Source organism: Mustelus asterias, chromosome 19 (assembly GCF_964213995.1).
Source record: "Mustelus asterias chromosome 19, sMusAst1.hap1.1, whole genome shotgun sequence".
Lineage (NCBI taxonomy): Eukaryota > Metazoa > Chordata > Chondrichthyes > Carcharhiniformes > Triakidae > Mustelus > Mustelus asterias.
Genome location: NC_135819.1, coordinates 28,337,997 through 28,358,215, shown reverse-complemented (window position 1 = coordinate 28,358,215; position 20,219 = coordinate 28,337,997). Strand labels below are relative to the sequence as shown.

At 41.4% G+C, this 20,219-nt stretch overlaps 1 protein-coding gene across 1 annotated transcript in view; it reads right to left on the bottom strand.

Annotated features, from left to right (window-relative positions):
* Positions 1-20,219, bottom strand: part of lta4h (leukotriene A4 hydrolase) — a 62,567-nt gene continuing 42,348 nt past the window's right edge. The window contains exons 14-19 of the mRNA XM_078235174.1: positions 14,214-14,284; positions 12,758-12,812; positions 11,772-11,867; positions 10,649-10,731; positions 9,787-9,891; positions 1-1,394 (exon numbers count right to left, since the gene is read on the bottom strand). Coding sequence (XP_078091300.1) covers positions 1,277-1,394; positions 9,787-9,891; positions 10,649-10,731; positions 11,772-11,867; positions 12,758-12,812; positions 14,214-14,284 — 528 coding nt within the window. The 3' untranslated portion in view covers positions 1-1,276. The remainder of the gene's footprint in view (positions 1,395-9,786; positions 9,892-10,648; positions 10,732-11,771; positions 11,868-12,757; positions 12,813-14,213; positions 14,285-20,219) is intronic.

Here is a 20,219-nt window from a genome sequence, read left to right as displayed (position 1 = left end):
GAAGATCAAAAATTTTATTTCAAACAATGCATTTACTGATTACATGGAACAATACAATTAATTTAAGATTTCTATTAGAACAATTCTAATCCAGTAACACTGAAAAGACTTGCTGTTAAAGCTTTTCGTCTTGCATTCATCGAGACAGCTCACAATAATAATAAAGGGAGCAACGTATGCTGCCGAATGGCTAGCAAGTGGACTTTGATTGGCCAAGGCAAATGCACTAAGGAATAGTTAACTGCCAAACATTTGTTCAAATTCAAACCTGCCCGATCAACTCTGATTGATCAAGGTATTCCCATGGGGGATGAACCAAGAAATGGCTATTCCCCTCAGCTTTTGTTACATATTTGAGCAACAGGTGAAGTGAGCCACTTTACACTGTTACGATGTATTAGCAACACAAGTGGTATTCTCCACTAACAGGATGCTGCCATCAAGCCAAAGAATGTTCTGCCTGTCACACAAATGAGTAACGTGGTATATGAATTTCAGTGCTCGTGTGATGCCAGGTATGTCAGCTATATTGCCCAGTGACTGGCAGATCAAACAGCACATCCTTTTAGCTGTTTGCAACAGGCAAAGTACAGACTGCATGCAACCAGCCTGTGCTTGAATAACTCGTGTCCAACATTAGATGTGATTCCGTGATTGGACACCAATCTTGATTGTTAACTATGCAGACAACTAATTTAAGATTGCCAATCAGACTCTGTGGCTCACTTACGCATGCTACAAGTTCATACATTCACACATAGGGCCCTGCCCTTTGCAGACAGAAGGAGCTTGTCCACGCACTGTGCCTCTCAACTAAGCAAAAGCTTGGCAAACAGCCGTTCCCTGCTTCATTCCCCATGGCAATGCTGAGACCAGAATTGACTTGCTTGATATAAATTTGAACAAAAGCTTGGCAGTTAACTGTTCCCTGATGCACACACCATGGCAATGCTTCTATCAGCAAGTCCACTTGCCAAACAGTTTAAAGAAAACAACCCGCGCCTATTCAGCCTCTTTTCATAGCTCAAATGCTCCATCCCATGCAATATAAAACAGTTGCTCTCTTTAGAATTGATATTCTTGAAAACCGTTCTGATGAGTGCAATACTCATTCTGTGCTACCAAACGACTAATTTGATTTCACCGTAACTGCTGAAAACTGATTATGAATAATCTAGGAGTTGATTCCAATCTGTTGAGAAGGTGCCACTGTCACCAAAGTGCTTCATTTTGCACTGCAAACTGAAAAGAGTGCTCCTGCAGTAATAGCCAATCATCAGACCAGGTGCAGGTCCTTGGCTACCAGTGCAGCTGTGATTGGATGCATGGAGGGTTTGTTCTTCTCAAAGGTTGCGATTGTTTGTTGACGAGCTTTTTCAAAGTTGTACAGATCTCTGTAACAAGTTTAAAAACAAACAGGATGTCACTTGTGATATACATAATATTAATGAACAATTTAAACGCAGGAACGTTATTGAATTTCAGCGTTGGTGTGTTGCTAGGTATGCAGGCTGTATGCCCCAATGACTGGCAGATCATACCAAACAGCATGTCCCTTTGGCTGTTTGCAACAGGCAAAGTACAGACTGTACCCAACCAATTCACATTTACGCTTTTTGGATTCAGGCATCTCAAAGAACAGTCCAGCATAGGACCAGACCATTCGGCCCAACAAGACTGCACTGACACATGATGCCTTTCTAAAATTAAAGACCTTCTGCCTCTACGCGGTATCCCTCTATTTCCTGCCTATCCATGTTTCTGTCGACTTGCCTCTTAAACTATCTGCTTGCTATTCTATCTGCTTCTACCACCTCCGCTGGCAGCGTGTCCCAGCACTTGGCACCCTCTAAAAAACTTGCCTCTCACATCTCCTTCAAACTTTCCCCCTTTTACCTTAAAGTTATGTCCCTCAGTAATTGACATTTCTACCCTGGGAAAAAGACTCCAAATATCCATGCCTCATAATTTTGTAAACTTCTATCAGATCACCCCTCAGCTCTGACGTTTAAGTGAAAACAATCCAAGTTTGTCCAATCTCTCCTCATATCTAATACCCTCCAAACTAGGCAACATCCTGGTAAGCCTTTTCTGTACCCTCTCTAAAGCCACCACATCTTTCTGGTAGTGTGGTGTATGCAACATTCTAAATGTGGTCCAACTAGAGATCAACATATTGTAACATCACTTGCCAATTTTTATACTCTATGCCCCAACTGATGAAGGCAAGCATGCCATACACCTTCTAGACTACCTTATCGTGTTGCCACTTTCAGGGAACTGTGGACCTGTATGCCTAGTTTCCTCTCTATGTTAATGCTTCTAAGGATTCTGTATACTTCCCTCCTGCATTAGGCCTTTCAAAATGCATCGCCTCGCATTTGTCCGGATTAAGTTCCATCTGCCATTTCTCCGCCAAGTCTCCAGCCTATCTATATCCTGCTGTATCCTCGGACAATACTTTTTTTATTCATTTGTAAAAAATCATTTGTGGGACATGGGTGTCGCTGGCTGGCCAGCATTTATTGCCCATCCCTAGTTGCCCTCGAGAAGATGGTGGTGAGCTGCCTTCTTGAATCGCTGCGGTCCACATGCTGTGGGTTGACCCACAATGCAGTTAGGGAGGCAATTTCAGGATTTTGACCCAGTGACTGCGAAGGAACAGCGGTCTATTTCCAAGTCAGAACGGTGAATGGCTTGGAGAGGAACTTGAAGGTGGTGGTGTTCCCATGTATCTGCTGCCCTTGTCCTTCTAGATGGAAGTGATCGTGGGTTTGGAAGGTGCTGTCTCAGGATCTTTGGTGAATTGCTGCAGTGCATCTTGTAGATAGTACATTCTGCTGCTACTGAGCGTTGGTGGTGGAGGAAGTGGATGTTTGTAGATGTGGTGCCAATCAAGAGGGCTGCTTTGTCCTGGATGGTGTCAAGCCTCTTGAATGTTGTTGGAGCGCACCCATCCAAGCAAGTGGGGAGTGTTCCATCATATTCCTGACTTATGCCTTGCAGATGGTGGACAGGCTTTGGAGAGTAGGAGGTGAGTTACTTGCCGCAGTATTCCTAGCCTCTGACCTGCTCTTGTAGCCACTGTGTTTATGTGGTGAGTCCAGTTGAGTTTCTGGTCAATGGTAACCCCATGTGGGATTCGGTGATGGTTACATCATTGAATGTCAAGGGGCGGTGGTTAGAGTCTCTCTTATTGGTGATGGTCATTGCCTGACATTTGTGTGGCGCGAATGTTACTTGCCACTTGTCAGCCCAAGCCTGGATATTGTCCAGATCTTGTTGCATTTGAATATGGACTGCTTCAGGATCTGAGGAATTGTGAATGGTGCTGAACACTGTGAAATCATCGGCAAACATCCCCACTTCTGACCTTATGATGGAGGGAAGGTCATTGATGAAGCAGCTGAAGATTGTTGGGCCTAGGACACTACCCTGAGGGACTCCTGCAGAAATGTCCTGGAGCTGAGGTGACTGATCCTCCACAATCGTAACCATCTTCCTGTGTACCAGGCATGACTCCAATCAGCGGAGTGTTTGCTCCCAGATACCCATTGATTCCAGTTTGGCTAGGGCTCCTTGATGCCACATTCGGTCGAATGTGGCCTTGATGTCAAGGGCTATCACTTTCACCTCACCTTTGGAATTCAGTTCTTTTGTCCATGTTTGAACCAAGGCTGTAATGAGGTCAGGAGTTGAGTGATCCTGGCAAAACCCAAACTGGGTGTCACTGGGCAGGTTATTGCTGAGCAGGTGCTGCTTGGTAGCACTGTTGATGACCCCTTCCATCACTTTACTGATGATCGAGAGTAGACTGATTGGGCGGTAATTGGTTGGATTTGTCCTGCTTTTTGTATACAGGACATAACTTGGCAATTTTCCACATTGTTGGGTATATGCCAGTGTTGTAAATGTACTGGAAGAGCTTGGCGAGGGGAGCGGCAAATTCTGGAGCACAAGTCTTCAGACTATTGCTGGAATGTTATCAGGACCCATTGCCTTTGCAGTATCCAGTGCCTCCAATCGTTTCTTGATATCACGTGGAGTGAATCGAATTGGCTGGAGACTGGCATCTGAGATGCTGGGGACCACTGGAGGAGGCAGAGATAGATCATCCACTCGGCACTTCTGGCTGAAGATTGCTGCGAATGCTTCAGCCTTATCTTTTGCACTGATATGCTGGGCTCCTCCATCATTGAGGATGGGGATATTGGTGGAGCCTCCTCCTCCAGTGAGTTGTTTAATTGTCCACCATCATTCTCGACTGGATGTGGAAGGACTGCAGAGCTTAGATCTGATCCATTGGTTGTGGGATCGCTTAGCTCTGTCTATCACTTGCTATTTTTGCCATTTGGCAAGTAGTCTTGTTTAGTAGCTTCACCAGGTTGACACCTCATTTTTAGGTGTGCCTGGTGCTGTTCCTGGCATGCCCTTTTGCACTCTCCATTGATCCAGGACTGATCTCCTGGCTTGGTGGTAATGGCAGAGTGGGGGATATGCCGGGCCATGAGGTTGCAGATTGTGCTGGAGTACAATTCCGCTGCTGTTGATGGCCCACAGCACCTCATGAATGCCCGGTCTTGAGTTGCTAGATCGGTTCAAAGTCTGTCCCATTTAGCACGGTGATAGTGCCACACAACACGATGGAGGTTATTCTCAACGTGAAGATGGGACTTCACCTCCACAAGGACCGCGCAGTGATCACTCTCACCAATACTGTTATGGACAGATGCATCTGCAGCTGGCAGATTGGTCAGGATGAGTTCAAGTATGTTATTTCCTCTTGTTGGTCCCTTCACCACCTGCTGCAGACCCAGTCTAGCAGTTATATCCTTTAGGACCTGACCAGCTCGATCAGTAGTGCTGCTACCGAGCCACTCTTGGTGGTGGACATTGAAATCCCCCACCCAGAGTACTTTTTGCACCCTTGCCACCCTCAGTGCTTCCTCCAAGTGTTGTTCAACATGGAGGAATACTGATTCATCAGCCGAAGGAGGACAGTACGTGGTAACCAGTAAGAGGCTTCCTTGTCCATGTTTAACTTCCTCGCTATCCGCAGCTCCCCCAATCTTTGTGCATCCGCAAACTAACTAAACAGAACACTTGCATTCTCCTCCAAATCATTTATATATATTACAAACAAGAAGGGTCCCAGCACTGATCCCTGCGGAACATCGCTGGTCACAGATCTCCAGTCAGAAAAACACCTTTCCACCACTACTCTATCTTCTATGCCCAAGCCAGCTCTGTATCCACCTTACCAGCTTACCGTGGTTTCCATGTGACTTCACCTTCTCTATCAGCCTGCATGAGGGATCTTGTCAAAGGCTTTGCTAAAGTCCATGGAGACAACATCCTGCGCTCAATCATCTTTGTCACTTCCCCCAAAGACTCACTTAAGTTTGTAAGACACAACCTCCCCCCACACAAAGCCATGTTGCCTATCACTAACAAGTCCATATTCTTCCAAATGCGAGTAAACACTGCCCCCAAGAGTCTTCTCCAATAATTTTCCTACCACTGATGTAAGGCTCACCGGCCTGTTATTTCCCAGGTTATCCCTGTTGCCCTTAAACAAAAAGGAACAATGCTGACTATTCTCCAGTCCTCTGGGACCTCTCCTATGACTAAAGAGGATAAAAAGATTTTGCACAAGGCTCTAGCAATTTCCTCCCTTAGTATTCTGGGATGGATCCCATCAGGTCCCAGGGACTTGTCTATTAATGCTTTTCAAAACACAACACCACCACCTTTTTTATATTAGCATGCCCTAGAATATCAACATACCCCTCTCTAGATTCACCATCCACCATGTCCTTCTCACAAAGTATTCGTTAAGGATCGCGCCCACTTTCTCCGGCTCCATGCATAAATTCCCTCCTTTTCCCTCGAGTGAACCCATCCTTTCCCTAGCTATCCTCTTGTTCCTTATCGATGTATAAAATGCCTTGGGTTTTCCTTAATCTTGTTTGTCAAGGGCATTTCATGGCCCCTTTTAGCCCCAACTCCTTAAATTCTTTCATTCTTTATAGTCTTCGAGGACTGTCTGTCTTCAGTTTCCTAAACCTTGCGCATGCCTCCTTTTTTCTTTTTGACTAAGCTCTCGATTTTTCTTGTCATCCAAGGTTCCCGAATCTTGCCATCCTTATTCTTCATTTTCCCAGGAACATGCCGGTCCTGAACTCTAACCAACTGTCCTTTAAAAGATTCCCACACGACAGATGTGGATTTATCCTCAAACAGCTACTCCTAATCTACATTCCCCAATTTACACCTAATGCGTGGTTAGCCTTCCCAGTTTAGTACTTTCACCCGAGGGCTACTCTTATCCTTATCCATTAGTAACCTAAAACTTACGGAATTATAGTCACTGTTCCCTAAACACTGAAACTTCGATCACCTGGCCAGGCTCATTCCCCAATATGAGCTCTAGTATGGCTCCACCCCTAAATGGACTATTTACATATTGCTTCAAGAAACCCTCCTGGACACACCTAACAAATTCTCTTCCCCCCCTGCCCTCAAATCCAAGCCCCTGGCACTAAAGGAGTCCCAGACAATGTAGGGCAAGTTAAAATCACCCACCACAGCAACGCTGTTGTTCTTACATTTTCCATAATCTGTCCACATATCTGTTCCTCTATCGCCCGCTGACTGTTGGGAGGCCTGCAGCAGATCCCCATCAAGGTGATTGCACCCTTCCTATTCCTGAGCTCTACCCATATGGCCTTGCTGGATGAAGCCACCAAAGTGTCCTCCCTCAAGACGGCGGATGAGGGGTGACCTAATAGAGGTGTATAAAATTATGAAAGGCATAGATAGGGTGAACAGTGGGAAGCTTTTTCCCAGATCGGTGGTGACGTTCGTTCACGAGGGGTCATAGGTTCAGGGGGGGGGGAAGGAGGTTTAACATGAATATCAGAAGGACGTATTTTACACAGAGGGTGGTGGGGGCCTGGAATGCGGTGCCGGGCAAGGTGGTGGAGGTGGACACACTGGGAACGTTTAAGACTTATCTAGATAGCCACATGAACGGAGTGGGAATGGAGGGATACAAAAGAATGGTCTAGTTTGGACCAGGGAGCGGCGCGGGCTTGGAGGGCCGAAGGGCCTGTTCCTGTGCTGTATTGTTCTTTGTTCTCAGTACAGCTGTGATATTTTCCCTAATCAGTAACACAACTCCCCCCACCCCCTTTACATCCCTCACTATCACACCTGAAACATCTAAATCCCAAAATGTTAAACTGCCAGTCTTGTCCCTCTCTCAACTAAGTCACTATAATAGCTACAACATTATAGTTATATGTACTAATCCAAGCTCTTCAGTTCATCTGCCTTACCTATCATACTCTTCACATTAAAACAAATACAGATCATACCGCCAGTCCCCCTGTATTCATTAACCTCACCCTGTCTGTTCTTCCTCTCAGCCTTACCGGCCTTGTCTCTAACTCCTTCTTGGTCATTTCACTTGCTGACCTACTGCTCCGGTTCCCACTCCCCTGTCGCACTAGTTTAAACCCTCCCGAGTGACACTAGCAAACCTCCCTGCCAGGATATTGGTGCCCCTTCAGTTTAGGTCCAACTCGTCCTTCTTTTACAGGTCCCACCTGCCCTGGACGACATCCCAATGATGCACATATCTGAATCCCTCCCACCTACACCAGTTTTTAGCAACATATTTAATTGTATTGTGTTCCTATTCCTAGCCTCACTGGTGCACGGCACAGGGAGTAATTCCAAGATTACAACCCTAGAGGTCCTGCTTTTCAATTTACTACCCAACTCCCTTTGCAGGAGCTCGTCACTCGTCCTGCCTATGTTGTTAGTACCAATGTGTACCACGACCTCTGGCTGCTTGTCCTGTCTTTTCTTCCATGCCTGCTCAGAGACATCCTTGACCCTGGCACCAGGGTGGCAACAACCATCCTGGAATCTCTTTTGCAGCCACAGAAACATCTGTGTCCTTGACTATAAATCCTTTATTACTAACCCAGTTTCCAAATAATTAGGATGGCACAGTGGTTAGCACTGCTGCCTCTCAGCGCCAGGGACCCAGGTTTAATTGCGACCTTGGCTGACTGTCTGTGTGGAGTTTGCACGTTCTCCCCGTACCTGCGTGGGTTTCCTCTGGGTGCTCCAGTTTCCTCCCACAATCCAAAAATGTGCAGGTTAGATGGATTAGCCATGGGAAAAGTGTGGGATTACACAGATAAGGGAGGGGAGGGGGTCTGGGTAAAATACTCTGCTGGAGAGTCAGTGCACTCAATGGGTTGAATGGCCTCTTTTGCACATAATTCTATGAAATATTTATCTGTTTTATAAGAAGGGAAAATAAGTGATGCAACTCTCTACCAAACATTTGGCTACTTTTAATAATAATGCCGAGATTATGGAGATAGTAGACACAGGCAACACTCAAGGATCAGTGAGCTATCAAAGCAGCACTATGACCACTGACTAAAATATTTCAGTAGCTTTGAAGCTGCTATCTTTCGTAATGTGTTGACACATACAGGTACAGTGGAAAGTTGGCTAAATAAACAGGACAAATTAAAAATTATACAGGGAAAGGCATTGCCCAACAATTTCTAGAAAATCAGGAAATGTTTGTAGCAGCATAGTACCTGTTTGTTTGCATTGATTAGCTTCCCTCCCCAGAAAACTCCCCAGAAAACTAAACATTTGGCAGCTAAACCCTCGTATCTGCAGTCCTCTAATGCTTCTTGAGCCAATTTAGTAACTCCACCTTTGGTGGCCACTTCCAGTTGCCTAAATCCTAAAGCTCTGGAATGCTCTTTCTACACTTCTCTGCCTTACTTTCCCCTCCTTTAAGAGGGTCCTTAAAGCCTACCATCTTGAACAAGCACCTTTGAAGTAATGTCCATGTGGCTCGGTGTCATATTTTGTAGCGCCCCAAGACATTTTATTACATTAAAGATGCTATTAAAGTTGTGGTTGATTTAATTCATTACTTCATTTCTCTGTAACCTAGTCTGTTCACTAAATCATAGAAAATCAACTAAAAAAGTCAAAAGTTAGACATTCTTCAAAACACAACACTGTCTTTGTTACCTCTGGACTTGTCTATCTGAAAGCACTCCAGGCCAGCCTCCCACATTCTATGTTCCACAAACCCTGAGATGACCCAAAGCTCTGCTGTCTGCATCTTAACTTGCACCAAGTTCCGTCACCCACAAATCCACTGTGTTCATTTTTCTACAAAGGCTCCTGGTTAAGCAACAGCAACATTTCAAATTTTCATTCTGGTTTCCAAATCCTTCCGAACCTCAGAAATCTGGGCTGATCTAATTCTGGTCCCTTTATCATCCTTGAATTGAATTTCTCCACTGGTCAGTGCCCATGCCTTCAGCTGTCTGGTCTCTACCATTTTGAAGGTGCTATATAAATTCCTGATTAAAAAATTGCTAAACTTCAACACCAACCCTATTTTGTTTAACCACTTTAATATATTGCATAATTAAAAGCAGCTAGGATTTTTATAAATAAAAATTTAACACTACATTCTGCACCCTCTCCTTTCCTCCTCTATCTACGGTATGCTTTGCCTGTATAGCGTACAAGAAACAATACTTTTCACTGTATACTAATACATGTGACAATAATAAATCAAATCAAAAATAAGAATTCAAAGCTGTCTTCTATTTTGTTCATTTGTTTTTCCAACATGTATCTTGCTCATGGCTTGATGGAAAGTCCAATGTCAGCCAGTTCACTTTAATAACAATGACAAAGCAATTATTTTATTTGAAATTAAAATGATACCTGTAAAGAGGACGAGTGAACTTCATTCTCCCCTGCACAGTAACCATTTCCAAAGCAAGAGGAATGGCTTTTTCCCACTGAGCTCGGAGACACAAACGCAACCACCTTCAGTGGAAGGAAAAAAAGAGTTTTCAAATAATTGTGCTGTAACTTTTATGATTCTACTGCTCTTGATACAGCCACTGAATTCAATAGTCTTAATTCCTATATTGCCATGCTGTTGACACTGCTTAATTTAAATGATTGGACAATTAACATGTTAAGTTCAAAAATTTTGCATTACTAGGATTAGACTTTTATTATTCTTGTACGATGCCCTTAATTTATCAGCTCAATTTGCTCTCCTCAAAATGACAGATCCATAATCAATATATTTTACAGCATTCTGCCCATCATCTGTTGACTATATTTCTCTACTGAAATACTCCGTCCCGACAATATTGTATTTTTGTAGACTTCACTACTTTCTTCTCCCCCCATCATCACTTCCTCTGAAAGTACTGACTCATTTTGGGATGAAATTCCACAGGTAGTATTAACCCTCGAGTACTTAACTCAAGTATGATGTTAACATCAGCCATGATCTCACTGCCTAGAGGCTCAGACCATAAGATGTCGGCCATTTGGCCCATTGAGTCTGCTCCGCCATTCAGAGTGGGCAGATTGTTCGAACACGGGAAGATGGGGTAACTGCAGATGGGAAAATTTACATTTCTCCAGAATGTCTACACATTTTTCAGTAGCAATCCAACTGAATAGTGATAGGGGCGAGGAGCCCCGATTGATTTTCCCATCCACAGTCCATGTACACAAAACCTGACAGTAGCACCTCACCACTTTAACGATTTTCAATAAATTATACCTGAATTTGATCTCTGAATTTTTGACGTCATTGAATTTGTAAACTTGCTGCATTCTTTTCACATTGTTGAGACGCAGTGGAGGCTAAAGACCAAAAAGAGAAGTGGTTACCGTAATAAAGAATAGCACTGTATATTTAACATTAACTCAAGCATTGGTCCTGTCCAAGACCATTTTTTTACTTTTTACATAATCACTCACTCTTTGTAGGGAGAATTATTAAATAAAATTAATCTTAAAATCAGCTACAGTTTACATTATTTTTCTAACTTATTCTTTAATATTAATTAGACAACAGAATAGTCGAAAAGAAAGTGTTAATGATGTTCCTAAAGATTCACTGCACAACATCCATCAATTTCATTATAAAATGTAGAGCTTTAAAATCCTTCAATGAGTGAAATTGCTTAGCCCTTTTATAATCAAAGGTAAACTGCTTTTCAGAGATGCGGCACATCAGTTAAATTAAGATAATGTCCAATATCGACAGTTTACAGACAAAAACTACACTGCATCCTTGAATATAAATGTCCTCTTTTGAATGTGTTAATTTTTAAAGTGAATATCTAATCAGAAAAGTGAAACTAAAATATATATTAATATGCATTTTTCTAAGATCACATTTGAATAATGCTTTTCTGAAGTCCATAAAATTTAAGTTTAAGTTTATTTATTAGTGTCACCATTAGGCCAACATTAACACTACAATGAAGTTACTGTGAAAATCCCCTAGTCGCTACACTACGGCACCTGTTCGGGTACATGGCCTAACCTAACCAGCACATCTTTTGGACTGTGGGAGAAAACCAGAGCACCTGGAGGAAATCCACGCAGGCATGGGGAGAATGTGCAAACTCCGCACAGACAGTGACCCAAACCGGGAATTGAACCAAAGTCCCTGGTGCTGTGAGTCAGCAATGCTAACCACTGTGCCACCGTGCTACCCAAAGAATAGCCAATGCTATTTAAACAATACAACCAAATTGAAATCAACACTTAAGATCATACTTGATTCTTCACAAGATGCAGTATTTAGTAAATCTTTATGATCTCCCCTTCAGAGAGTCAATCTATGCAGTCACATTCTGACACACTGCACTTCAATTCACAAATCCATATCCTACCTCCAAAAGCAAAAGAGCAAGAAATTCAATTTTTTGCCTTGATGTCATTTCCTTCATGTCGCCTTCAGTAAAGCAATCCAACTCGACATCTGTGGCCTGAAAACAATGATTCTATTCAATATATATGCGCATCATTTAAAAAAACGAACTTCACATTGATGCACTGGCATCAGATCAGTTTTAATTGACATTTATAAATTAACAGTAACAAGGTGTTATCAATGTAATATGCGTTTACAAATTTAAAACGAGAAGATAAAATCAGCGTAAACAGTTTCAGGACACTATAGACCATTTTAACAACTATGGTGGATTCAGGTCAATCACACAAATTAAAGCAACAAGCTGAAAATAGTCTACTTTATTAAACAAAAATTAAATTTGCAGAAAATTTAACCTGTGGATTCCCACTTGCTACATTATGCTGCTTAATGGAATTATAGTATTAGATATTCTCACTTCTGATCCTTAGGAGCAGACTGTATCTATCTATCTATCAGTAATACAGTGTGCTGCTCAGGGAAGGGATTGAATGTTTCAGATAGAATTACCATCCAGTATTTGCTTGCATTGAAAGCAAGGCAGATAAGATATTATTTGAGAAATCGAAATAAAATCCTCTGTGGCAGCAGATTGTGAATGGAATAAATTCAACTTGTTCCATTTTTAAGATTAGATTTAGATGATCAAGAAAGAAATCTAATTTGCAGGATGATGTGCTCCAGCAGTGTGATGGTGCAATGTGATGTTAAGAAATATATAGACAAGTGGGTCATTGCAATAGGCTTAGTAACAGGGTACGCAGAACCACATTAATGCCACACGGACACATGCAGCTCAGTCAGCAGATGCAAAAGCTGACATTTTGGACATTTACCCATCATCAGAATCAAATGTCTCAAAATCTGAATAACTCTAGGCTGACTGATATGTATCTCCAGAATTTGTAACTATTTTAAAAACTTAAACAGAACAATTTTACTCACTATGGTCCATCGTTTACAAAGACTTGCGCAAACATCATTCATAGAGGTATCATAACTGAAAAAGAAATGCCATGATACTCATTAGTTTCATCTTGAGTTAACCTTAAAAGATCAAAGGTCAAAACAAATCAATTCAACAACAACCTGTGTGATGACAACAGCATTTTTTCCAGAAAGTAACCATCCCACAGTTTCCTTTAATATTTGCATTGTTTGTGCCAAATGAAATTTCTATTGCACAATTCCACATCTATAGTTTTCGGTTCTAACAGTACTAAGGTCAATGGAAGAAAGAACACTCCCTCTCGTCATCCAACCGTGGAAGCAGAAGCTTTAAATATTTTTAGGGCAAGATTCTTGATTAACAAGGGGTTGAAAGGTTATCTGGGTAGGCAGGAATGTGGAGTTGAAGTTAAAATCAGATCAGCCATGATCTTATTTTGAATGGTGATTGGGTACAAGGACCATGTGGCCAACGCCTAATTCGTATGTTCTTAAACAATTTTGATTCTCAGGTCTTAGAGAAAACGTGTTTAACTGTTTTCTAAATTGGAAGAACAGGGCGGCTTTTCAGTTGCATGTTTTGCACAATGCCCACATTTTGAGAGGTGCATGATTTTAAGACAATGATTAATGAGATTAAATTTAATTTAAGGTATTTGCTGGAAAGAGCACATGATTAGTTTACAGTAGTGCCTCATTTGCAAGCTATTTAAGGTCTTTTAGAATCAAAATATATTTGATTGAATATATATCAATACTCGGCACAAGCATATCTGGTTCCAGATTGTCAGATAGTATGGAAAGGAATCATGTGAAAACTAACTAGCATCTCATTTATTCCATAAAAAGTGATAACATTTAAATAAGAGAAAATGTTATTGGACAACAAAGGAAAGTTTAGATACATGATCGATGTAAAAGAGCACATAGGGATCCGGTTTCCAAAAATTACAGGAAAAATGACTCGTGTAATTTAGTGAGTACAAAATTGAGGTGACATTCATGCGTACGCAATACAAATCTTCAAAAAGGGGGCAATGGAAGTTAAAACCACATGAAATGATTTTTAAGTTTATTTCCCCAGAACAGAACACCAGGCCACTTCTAATCAAGTTGGCAAAAATTATTATATGTTTAAAAAAATGCATCATGTTCAAGTAAAATAGACAAATTAACAATTGAATAAGTAAAATGTGACTGATCTTCCTCTCAGGTAAAGGAGATCTCACCAACATGCATCATTACATATCTGCCAAATTATAGAATTCCAAATCACTGTGTGAACCATCAGTCCACTTGTTTTTCCTTATTCGCTGACATAATTCGTCTTGAAGCATTAGTTGAACATGCTAAGTGCTGTACTGAAATTCCAAGCAATTTTAGCAATAGTGCCAGCCTATTTGTCATTGTTTAATCTCAGAAACCTTACTGAAATAAGGGAGAGGAGACTCACTGTGGTGTGAATGGTGGCATTCCAGGAGAATGGAACCAGGCATTCCAGTCAACCTGATTCAAAATCTCAGTCTAGTGAAAAGTAAAAATATTAACTTAATAGTGTATATTGATCAATATCCCATCTTCTAATGCAAAAAAATACACTAAATGGTTTCCAGGTGACAGTTTCAAGTTGAGCTTTTTCAACATGTATAGGTATAGGTTGAAGTCTGAGTCTGCCTTGGGTATCTTCACGTGTAAAATAGGCATGATTCACTCCTGGAATCAGACCCTATGCCCCTCTCATTCTGAAACAGACTCTCACTGCTCAATATCTACACATTACCAACCCTGGCTCAGTATCTGCTTATTACTAAACCTAAAGGATATCACAAACCATCTGTCTGGGTGTTGAAATCAGATATTACCATCCACAGTATCGCAAGAAACAATACTTTTCACTGTATGCTAATACATGTGACAATAATAAATCAAATCAATATTTACTCAGATAGGGTCTTCAAGCTTCCCCGAACACCACGCAATTTCAGCTCCATGGCGACAGGCTTGGATGTTTGTCGGGAAACAATGGAAAAGGCTGTAGCCTGGGATAAGGCAAGTTGTGTGATGATGGTGGAATGGGGATGCGCGGTAAGCTGAGGAGCAGACTTCAGGAGAGAAATCAGGGTTGGGGGTGGGTTATTTGGAGATGGTGGCTGAGGAACCCAAGGGAGAACAGAGAACGTCAGTGTTGGGGTGGGGTGTGGATTGAGGGATGTTTACAGGTTACTTCATACAGCCTGAAGGAAGCACCTATTCCTCCGGGTCCATAGCTGCGCTGTAAAAGCACATACCTGATGGATCCAGTCCTTCTCAACTCCTTTTTACTTGTTTCTCCAAGGTCTAGGAAACCCAACACATGTTGAAAATAGAAACCCCATGAAAACGGAAGCACCTGGCCAGCTTCAAAGCTTTCAACAACCAAACTCTCTGAGTGGGGTAGTTGCTAGCATTGTACCACCTCCATTAATGAAAGACGCTGGCAGTTTGAATTCCTGTTTTAGGTTTGAATCTCACACCTGATTCAATCTCACGTTTTTAAGAGGTTAAAATTATTCTGCATCTTTCACTCATTCCAGTTGAGCTCTGTCAATCCTTCAGCAGTTCGACTGTTCACACTTTAGTGAACTGGAGCGGAACAAACATTAAGCTATTTTAATTCCAAAAGAGCAAGAGAGCATACATAGCAATAGTTATGAGTAAACTCACTCAATTTAGTTAATATAACTTTATTCACATAGAATACAATACACTGGACAATCTACCCTTACCCAATAGGTTCTTTGTGAAAAAAACCTTCTACATTCTTAGCTCAAGTCTAACAAAAAGGATACTCTTGCAGCTTTCTCTATGAAAACCCAATTGTTGTGTTTCTGTCTCTTATTTCCATGTCCATAATCAGAGGGAAGAACCCATGCCTGACAAGGCGTAGCAAGTACCCAGGACATGGAACCTCAAAAAACGACAAAAGATGTCTATTGATTATCTAGACAAACTAACAAATTACTGATATTGTTTATTGCTAAACTTAATGCCAAGCCCATGAACATTTCAGCTACCTTTGTCTTGTAGATTTAACATGGAGATAGGAGCAGTACACCTTAAAAATTTCACATTTTGGTGATGGATTGAAACAGCCGCAGTTAAGGACTGCCAGTTAGGCCATATATAAACCTGGCTTTATTGAACATCTTTTTATTTTGCCTATGCCAAAATGGCAGACCGTGTACTTCCAGCTCATAATGTCCTGCCACAATGGAGGCTATATGGTGCCATTGAATTTCTAGGACCTGATCTCAAATATCATTAATAGTAAATTTATTAACATCTAGAATTCTTAAGGAAATAGGTTTTGGTGAGCATGGAAGGCCTACCAATGTTAAGTAGTACATGCAAGGATAGAGTTGCTGCTTTTAACATGGTCAGATAATAGTAACATAACCAAGAGTTATAGAAACTAAATTAAACTTAGGCAACTTCTTGCGGAGTTTTGCAGATGCTCAGTATGGTGGCTTGCCCATTCTATGGTGTGAGGCTACTCTGCAGCCAGTGAGTGCAAAGTGGGGAGAGATGAGAATTCCAAATGTTCCCTCTGAGGCACCATTGTTATTGGGTTCGTTTTTTATTTTACACATGTACATATCTATGAAGTTAACAGTGAAAAGTGCAAAATAAAGATTTAGGACTTACATCTACAAGCTGATACCTGTCAGATTTCTATTTTTCTGGGATAATTGGAGTCAATTTGGGTAGAGATTCTTTTTAAAAACCGAGGTAAAGAAGGCATTGGTAGAGTGTACAGACCTCCAAACAATAGCCAGACTGTAGGAAAGGATATAAATCAGCAAATAATAGCAGCATGCAAAAATAACTCAACAATAATCATGGGTCGTTTTAATTTTCATGTTGATTGGGTAAATTAAGTTGGAAAGGTAGCTACAACAACAAATTCAGAGCATTAGCGATAGTTTCTTAGAGCAATATGTCATGGAGGCAGTGAACAGGCTACCTTGTATCGGGTAATGAGGCAGGTTTAATAAATGACCTAACAGTAAAAGATTCTCTAGGAAATAGTGATAACATGATAGAATTTAATATTCAGTTTGAATGTGAGAAATTTGGGTCAGAAACAATTGTGTTCAACTTAAATAAAGGGAATTACAATGAGGATAGAATTAACTAAAGTGGACAGGGTGGATAGATTAGCAGGAAAGACAGTAAGCAAGTAGCGGCAGGCATTTAAGGAGGTAATTCAAGACTCTCAGCAAAAATATATCCCAGTAAGGAGGAAAGATTCTAAGAGGAATAAACCAGCCATGGCTAATCAAGGAAGTGAAAGAGAGTATTAAGTGGAGGGAAAAAGCTTATAAAGGAGGCAAAAGTCAGTGATAGCCCTGAAGACTGGAATGAATTCAGAATCCAGCAAAGGAGGACTAAGAAGATAATAAAGAGAGAAAATAAACCACGAGAGAAAACTACTGTGTAGACTTTGTCTACACTTCCCGCTGCCTTGGAAAAGCAGCCAGCATAATTAAGGATCGCACGCACCTGGACATCATCTCTTCCACCTTCGTCCATTGGGAAAAAGATGCAAAAGTTTGAGAATATGTACCAACTGCCTCAAGAACAGCTTCTTCCCTGCTGCCAGACTGTTGAATGAACCTACCATATATTAAACTGATCTTTCTCTACACCCTGTGACTGTAACAGTATATTCTGCACCCTCTCCTTTCCTTTTCTCCCAAGTACTCTCTCTACGAACAGTATGTTTTGTCTGTATAGCATGCAAGAAACAATACTTTACACTGTATCCCAATACATGTGGCAATAATAAATAAAATCAAACTCGCAAGGAATACAAAACCTGATAATAAGAGCTTCTTTAAATATATAAAAAGGAAGAGAGAAGTCAAAGTGAACATAGGCCCCTTTGAAAATGAATCTGGGAAGACAGTTATGGGGAACAAGGAAATGGCAGAGTTAAACAGATATTTTGGATCAGTCTTTACTGATGAAATATACTTCAAACATCCCATTAATATTAAAGAATATGGGGGGAAAGGATCAAGTAACATCACTAGAGAAATAGTATTGGACAAACTAATGGGGCTAAAGGCAGATAAGTTCCCTGGTCCTGGTGGCTTGCATCCTAGGATCCTAAAAGAAATAGATGCAGAGATATTGGATGCATTGGTTGTAATTTTCCAAAAATCCTTGGATTCCGGAGAAATACCAGAGGATTGGAAAACTGCCAATGTGACATCACTGTTCAAAAAGGGAGGGAGGCAAAAAGCAGATATATATACAGCCTAACATCTACTGTTGGAAAATGTTGGAATCAATTAGGGAAGTAATGGCGGCACATTTGGAAAATCACAATCTAATCAAGCAGAGTCAGCGTAACTTCATGAAAGAGAAGCTGTGTTTTAGACTAATTTAGAGCTTTGAAGAAGTCTCAACCATTGTGGATAGAGGGGAACCAGTGTTGCATCTGGACTTCCAGAAGGCATTCAACAAGGTTAAGTCATATAAGAGCCAATGGTATTGGAGGTAGTATATTAGCATGGATAGAGAACTGGCTAACGGGCAGGAAAGAGTAAGTAAGGATAAGGGGTTCCTTTTCAGGTTGACGACCTGTAATTAATGAGGATCCACGGGGATCAGCGCTGGGACTGCAACTGTTTATAATATATATTAATGACTTGGAGGAAGGCAACGAATGAACAATAGCCAAATTTGCAGAAAATACAAAAGTAGGTGGAAGGCAAGTTGCAAGTGGGATAAAATCAGGTTAAACAAGGGAGCAAAAAGTTGGAAAATGTGGGAAAATGTGAAGTTGTACATTTTGAAACGAAAAACAAAAGAACAGCATTATTTAAATGGAGAAAAACTGCAGAAAGCTGCAACACAGAGACTTGGGGGCACTTGTGCAAGAAACAGGACAAGCTAGCACACTGGTGCAGCAGATAATCAAGAAGGCTAATGGAATGTTGGCCCTTGTTGCAAAGGGGCTGGAGTATAAGAGTAGGGAAGACTTGCTGCAACCGTACAAGATGAGACTATATCTGGAGTACTGCGAGCAGCTTTGGTTCACTTATTTGAGGAAAGATATTATTTCATTGGAGTCACTTCAGAGAAGGCTCACTAGGACGATCCCCAGTATAGTGGCATTGCCCCATGAGGAAATGTTAAACAGGTTGGGACTCTACTTGTTGGAATTTAGAAGAATGAGAGATGATCTCATTGAAACATATAGGGTTCTTAAGGGGCTTGACAGGGTAAGTGCTGAGAGGATGTTTCCCTTCATGGGAGAGTCTAGGGCCAGAGGACATAGTCTCAGAATAAAGGGGTGCCAATTTAAGACTGAGATGAGGAGGAATTTCTTCTGAGGGTTGAGTGTCTTTGGAACTCCTTGCCAGAGAGAGCTGTGGAGGCAGAGTCCTTGTGTATATTTAAGGCTGAGATAGATGGATTTTTGGTCAGGAAGGGAATTGAGGGTTACAGGGAAAGGGCAGGAAAGTGGACATGAGGAATATTAGATCAGCCATGATCCTATTGAATGGTGGAGTAGGCTTGAGGGTCTTGAGACTCAAGACTAAGAAAGTGATAAAGAAAGGAAAGATAGATTATGAAACTAAACTAGCTCTAAACATAAAAAATAATAGTAAAAGTTTTTACAAATATATAAAAAGGAATAGAGTGGCGAGAGTGAATGTTGGACCCTTGGAGGACAAGAGAGGGGATTTAACAGTGGAAAATGAGGAAATGGCTGAGACTTTAAATAGGTTTTTTGTGTCGTTCTTCATGGTGGAAGACACAAATAGTTTACCGAATATTAACGATCGAGTGTTGGTAGGAGGAGAGGTACTCAATACAATTATTGTTGCGAGAGAGGCAGTGCTTGGTAGACTAACGTGACTGAAGGTGGACAAGTCCCCTGGCTCGGAATGCATCCCAGGGCACTGAAAGAAATGTCAGAGGTAATAGCGGATGTGTTAGTGGTTATTTATCAAAATTCACTGGACTCTGGGGTAGTGCCAGCTGATTGGAAAACTGCTACTGTTACGCCGCTGTTTTAAAAAAGTAGACAAAAGGCGGGTAACTACAGGCCGGTTAGCTTAACGTCTGTAGTTGGGAAAATGCTGGAATCCATCATTAAAGAAGAAATAGCAGGCCATCTGGATAAGAATGGTTCGATCAAGCAGACGCAGCATGGATTCATGAGAGGAAAGTCGTGTTTGATGAACTTACTGGATTTTTATGAAGATGTGACTAGTGCGGTTGACGGAGGGGAACCGGTAGATGTGGTGTTTTTGGATTTCCAAAAGGCATTCGATAAGGTGCCTCACAAATGGTTGCTGAAGAAGATTGGGTCACACGGAGTTGGGGGTAGGGTGTTAGCGTGGATTGGGGATTGGCTATCCAACAGGAAGCAGAGAGTTGGAATAAATGGGTGCTTTTCTGG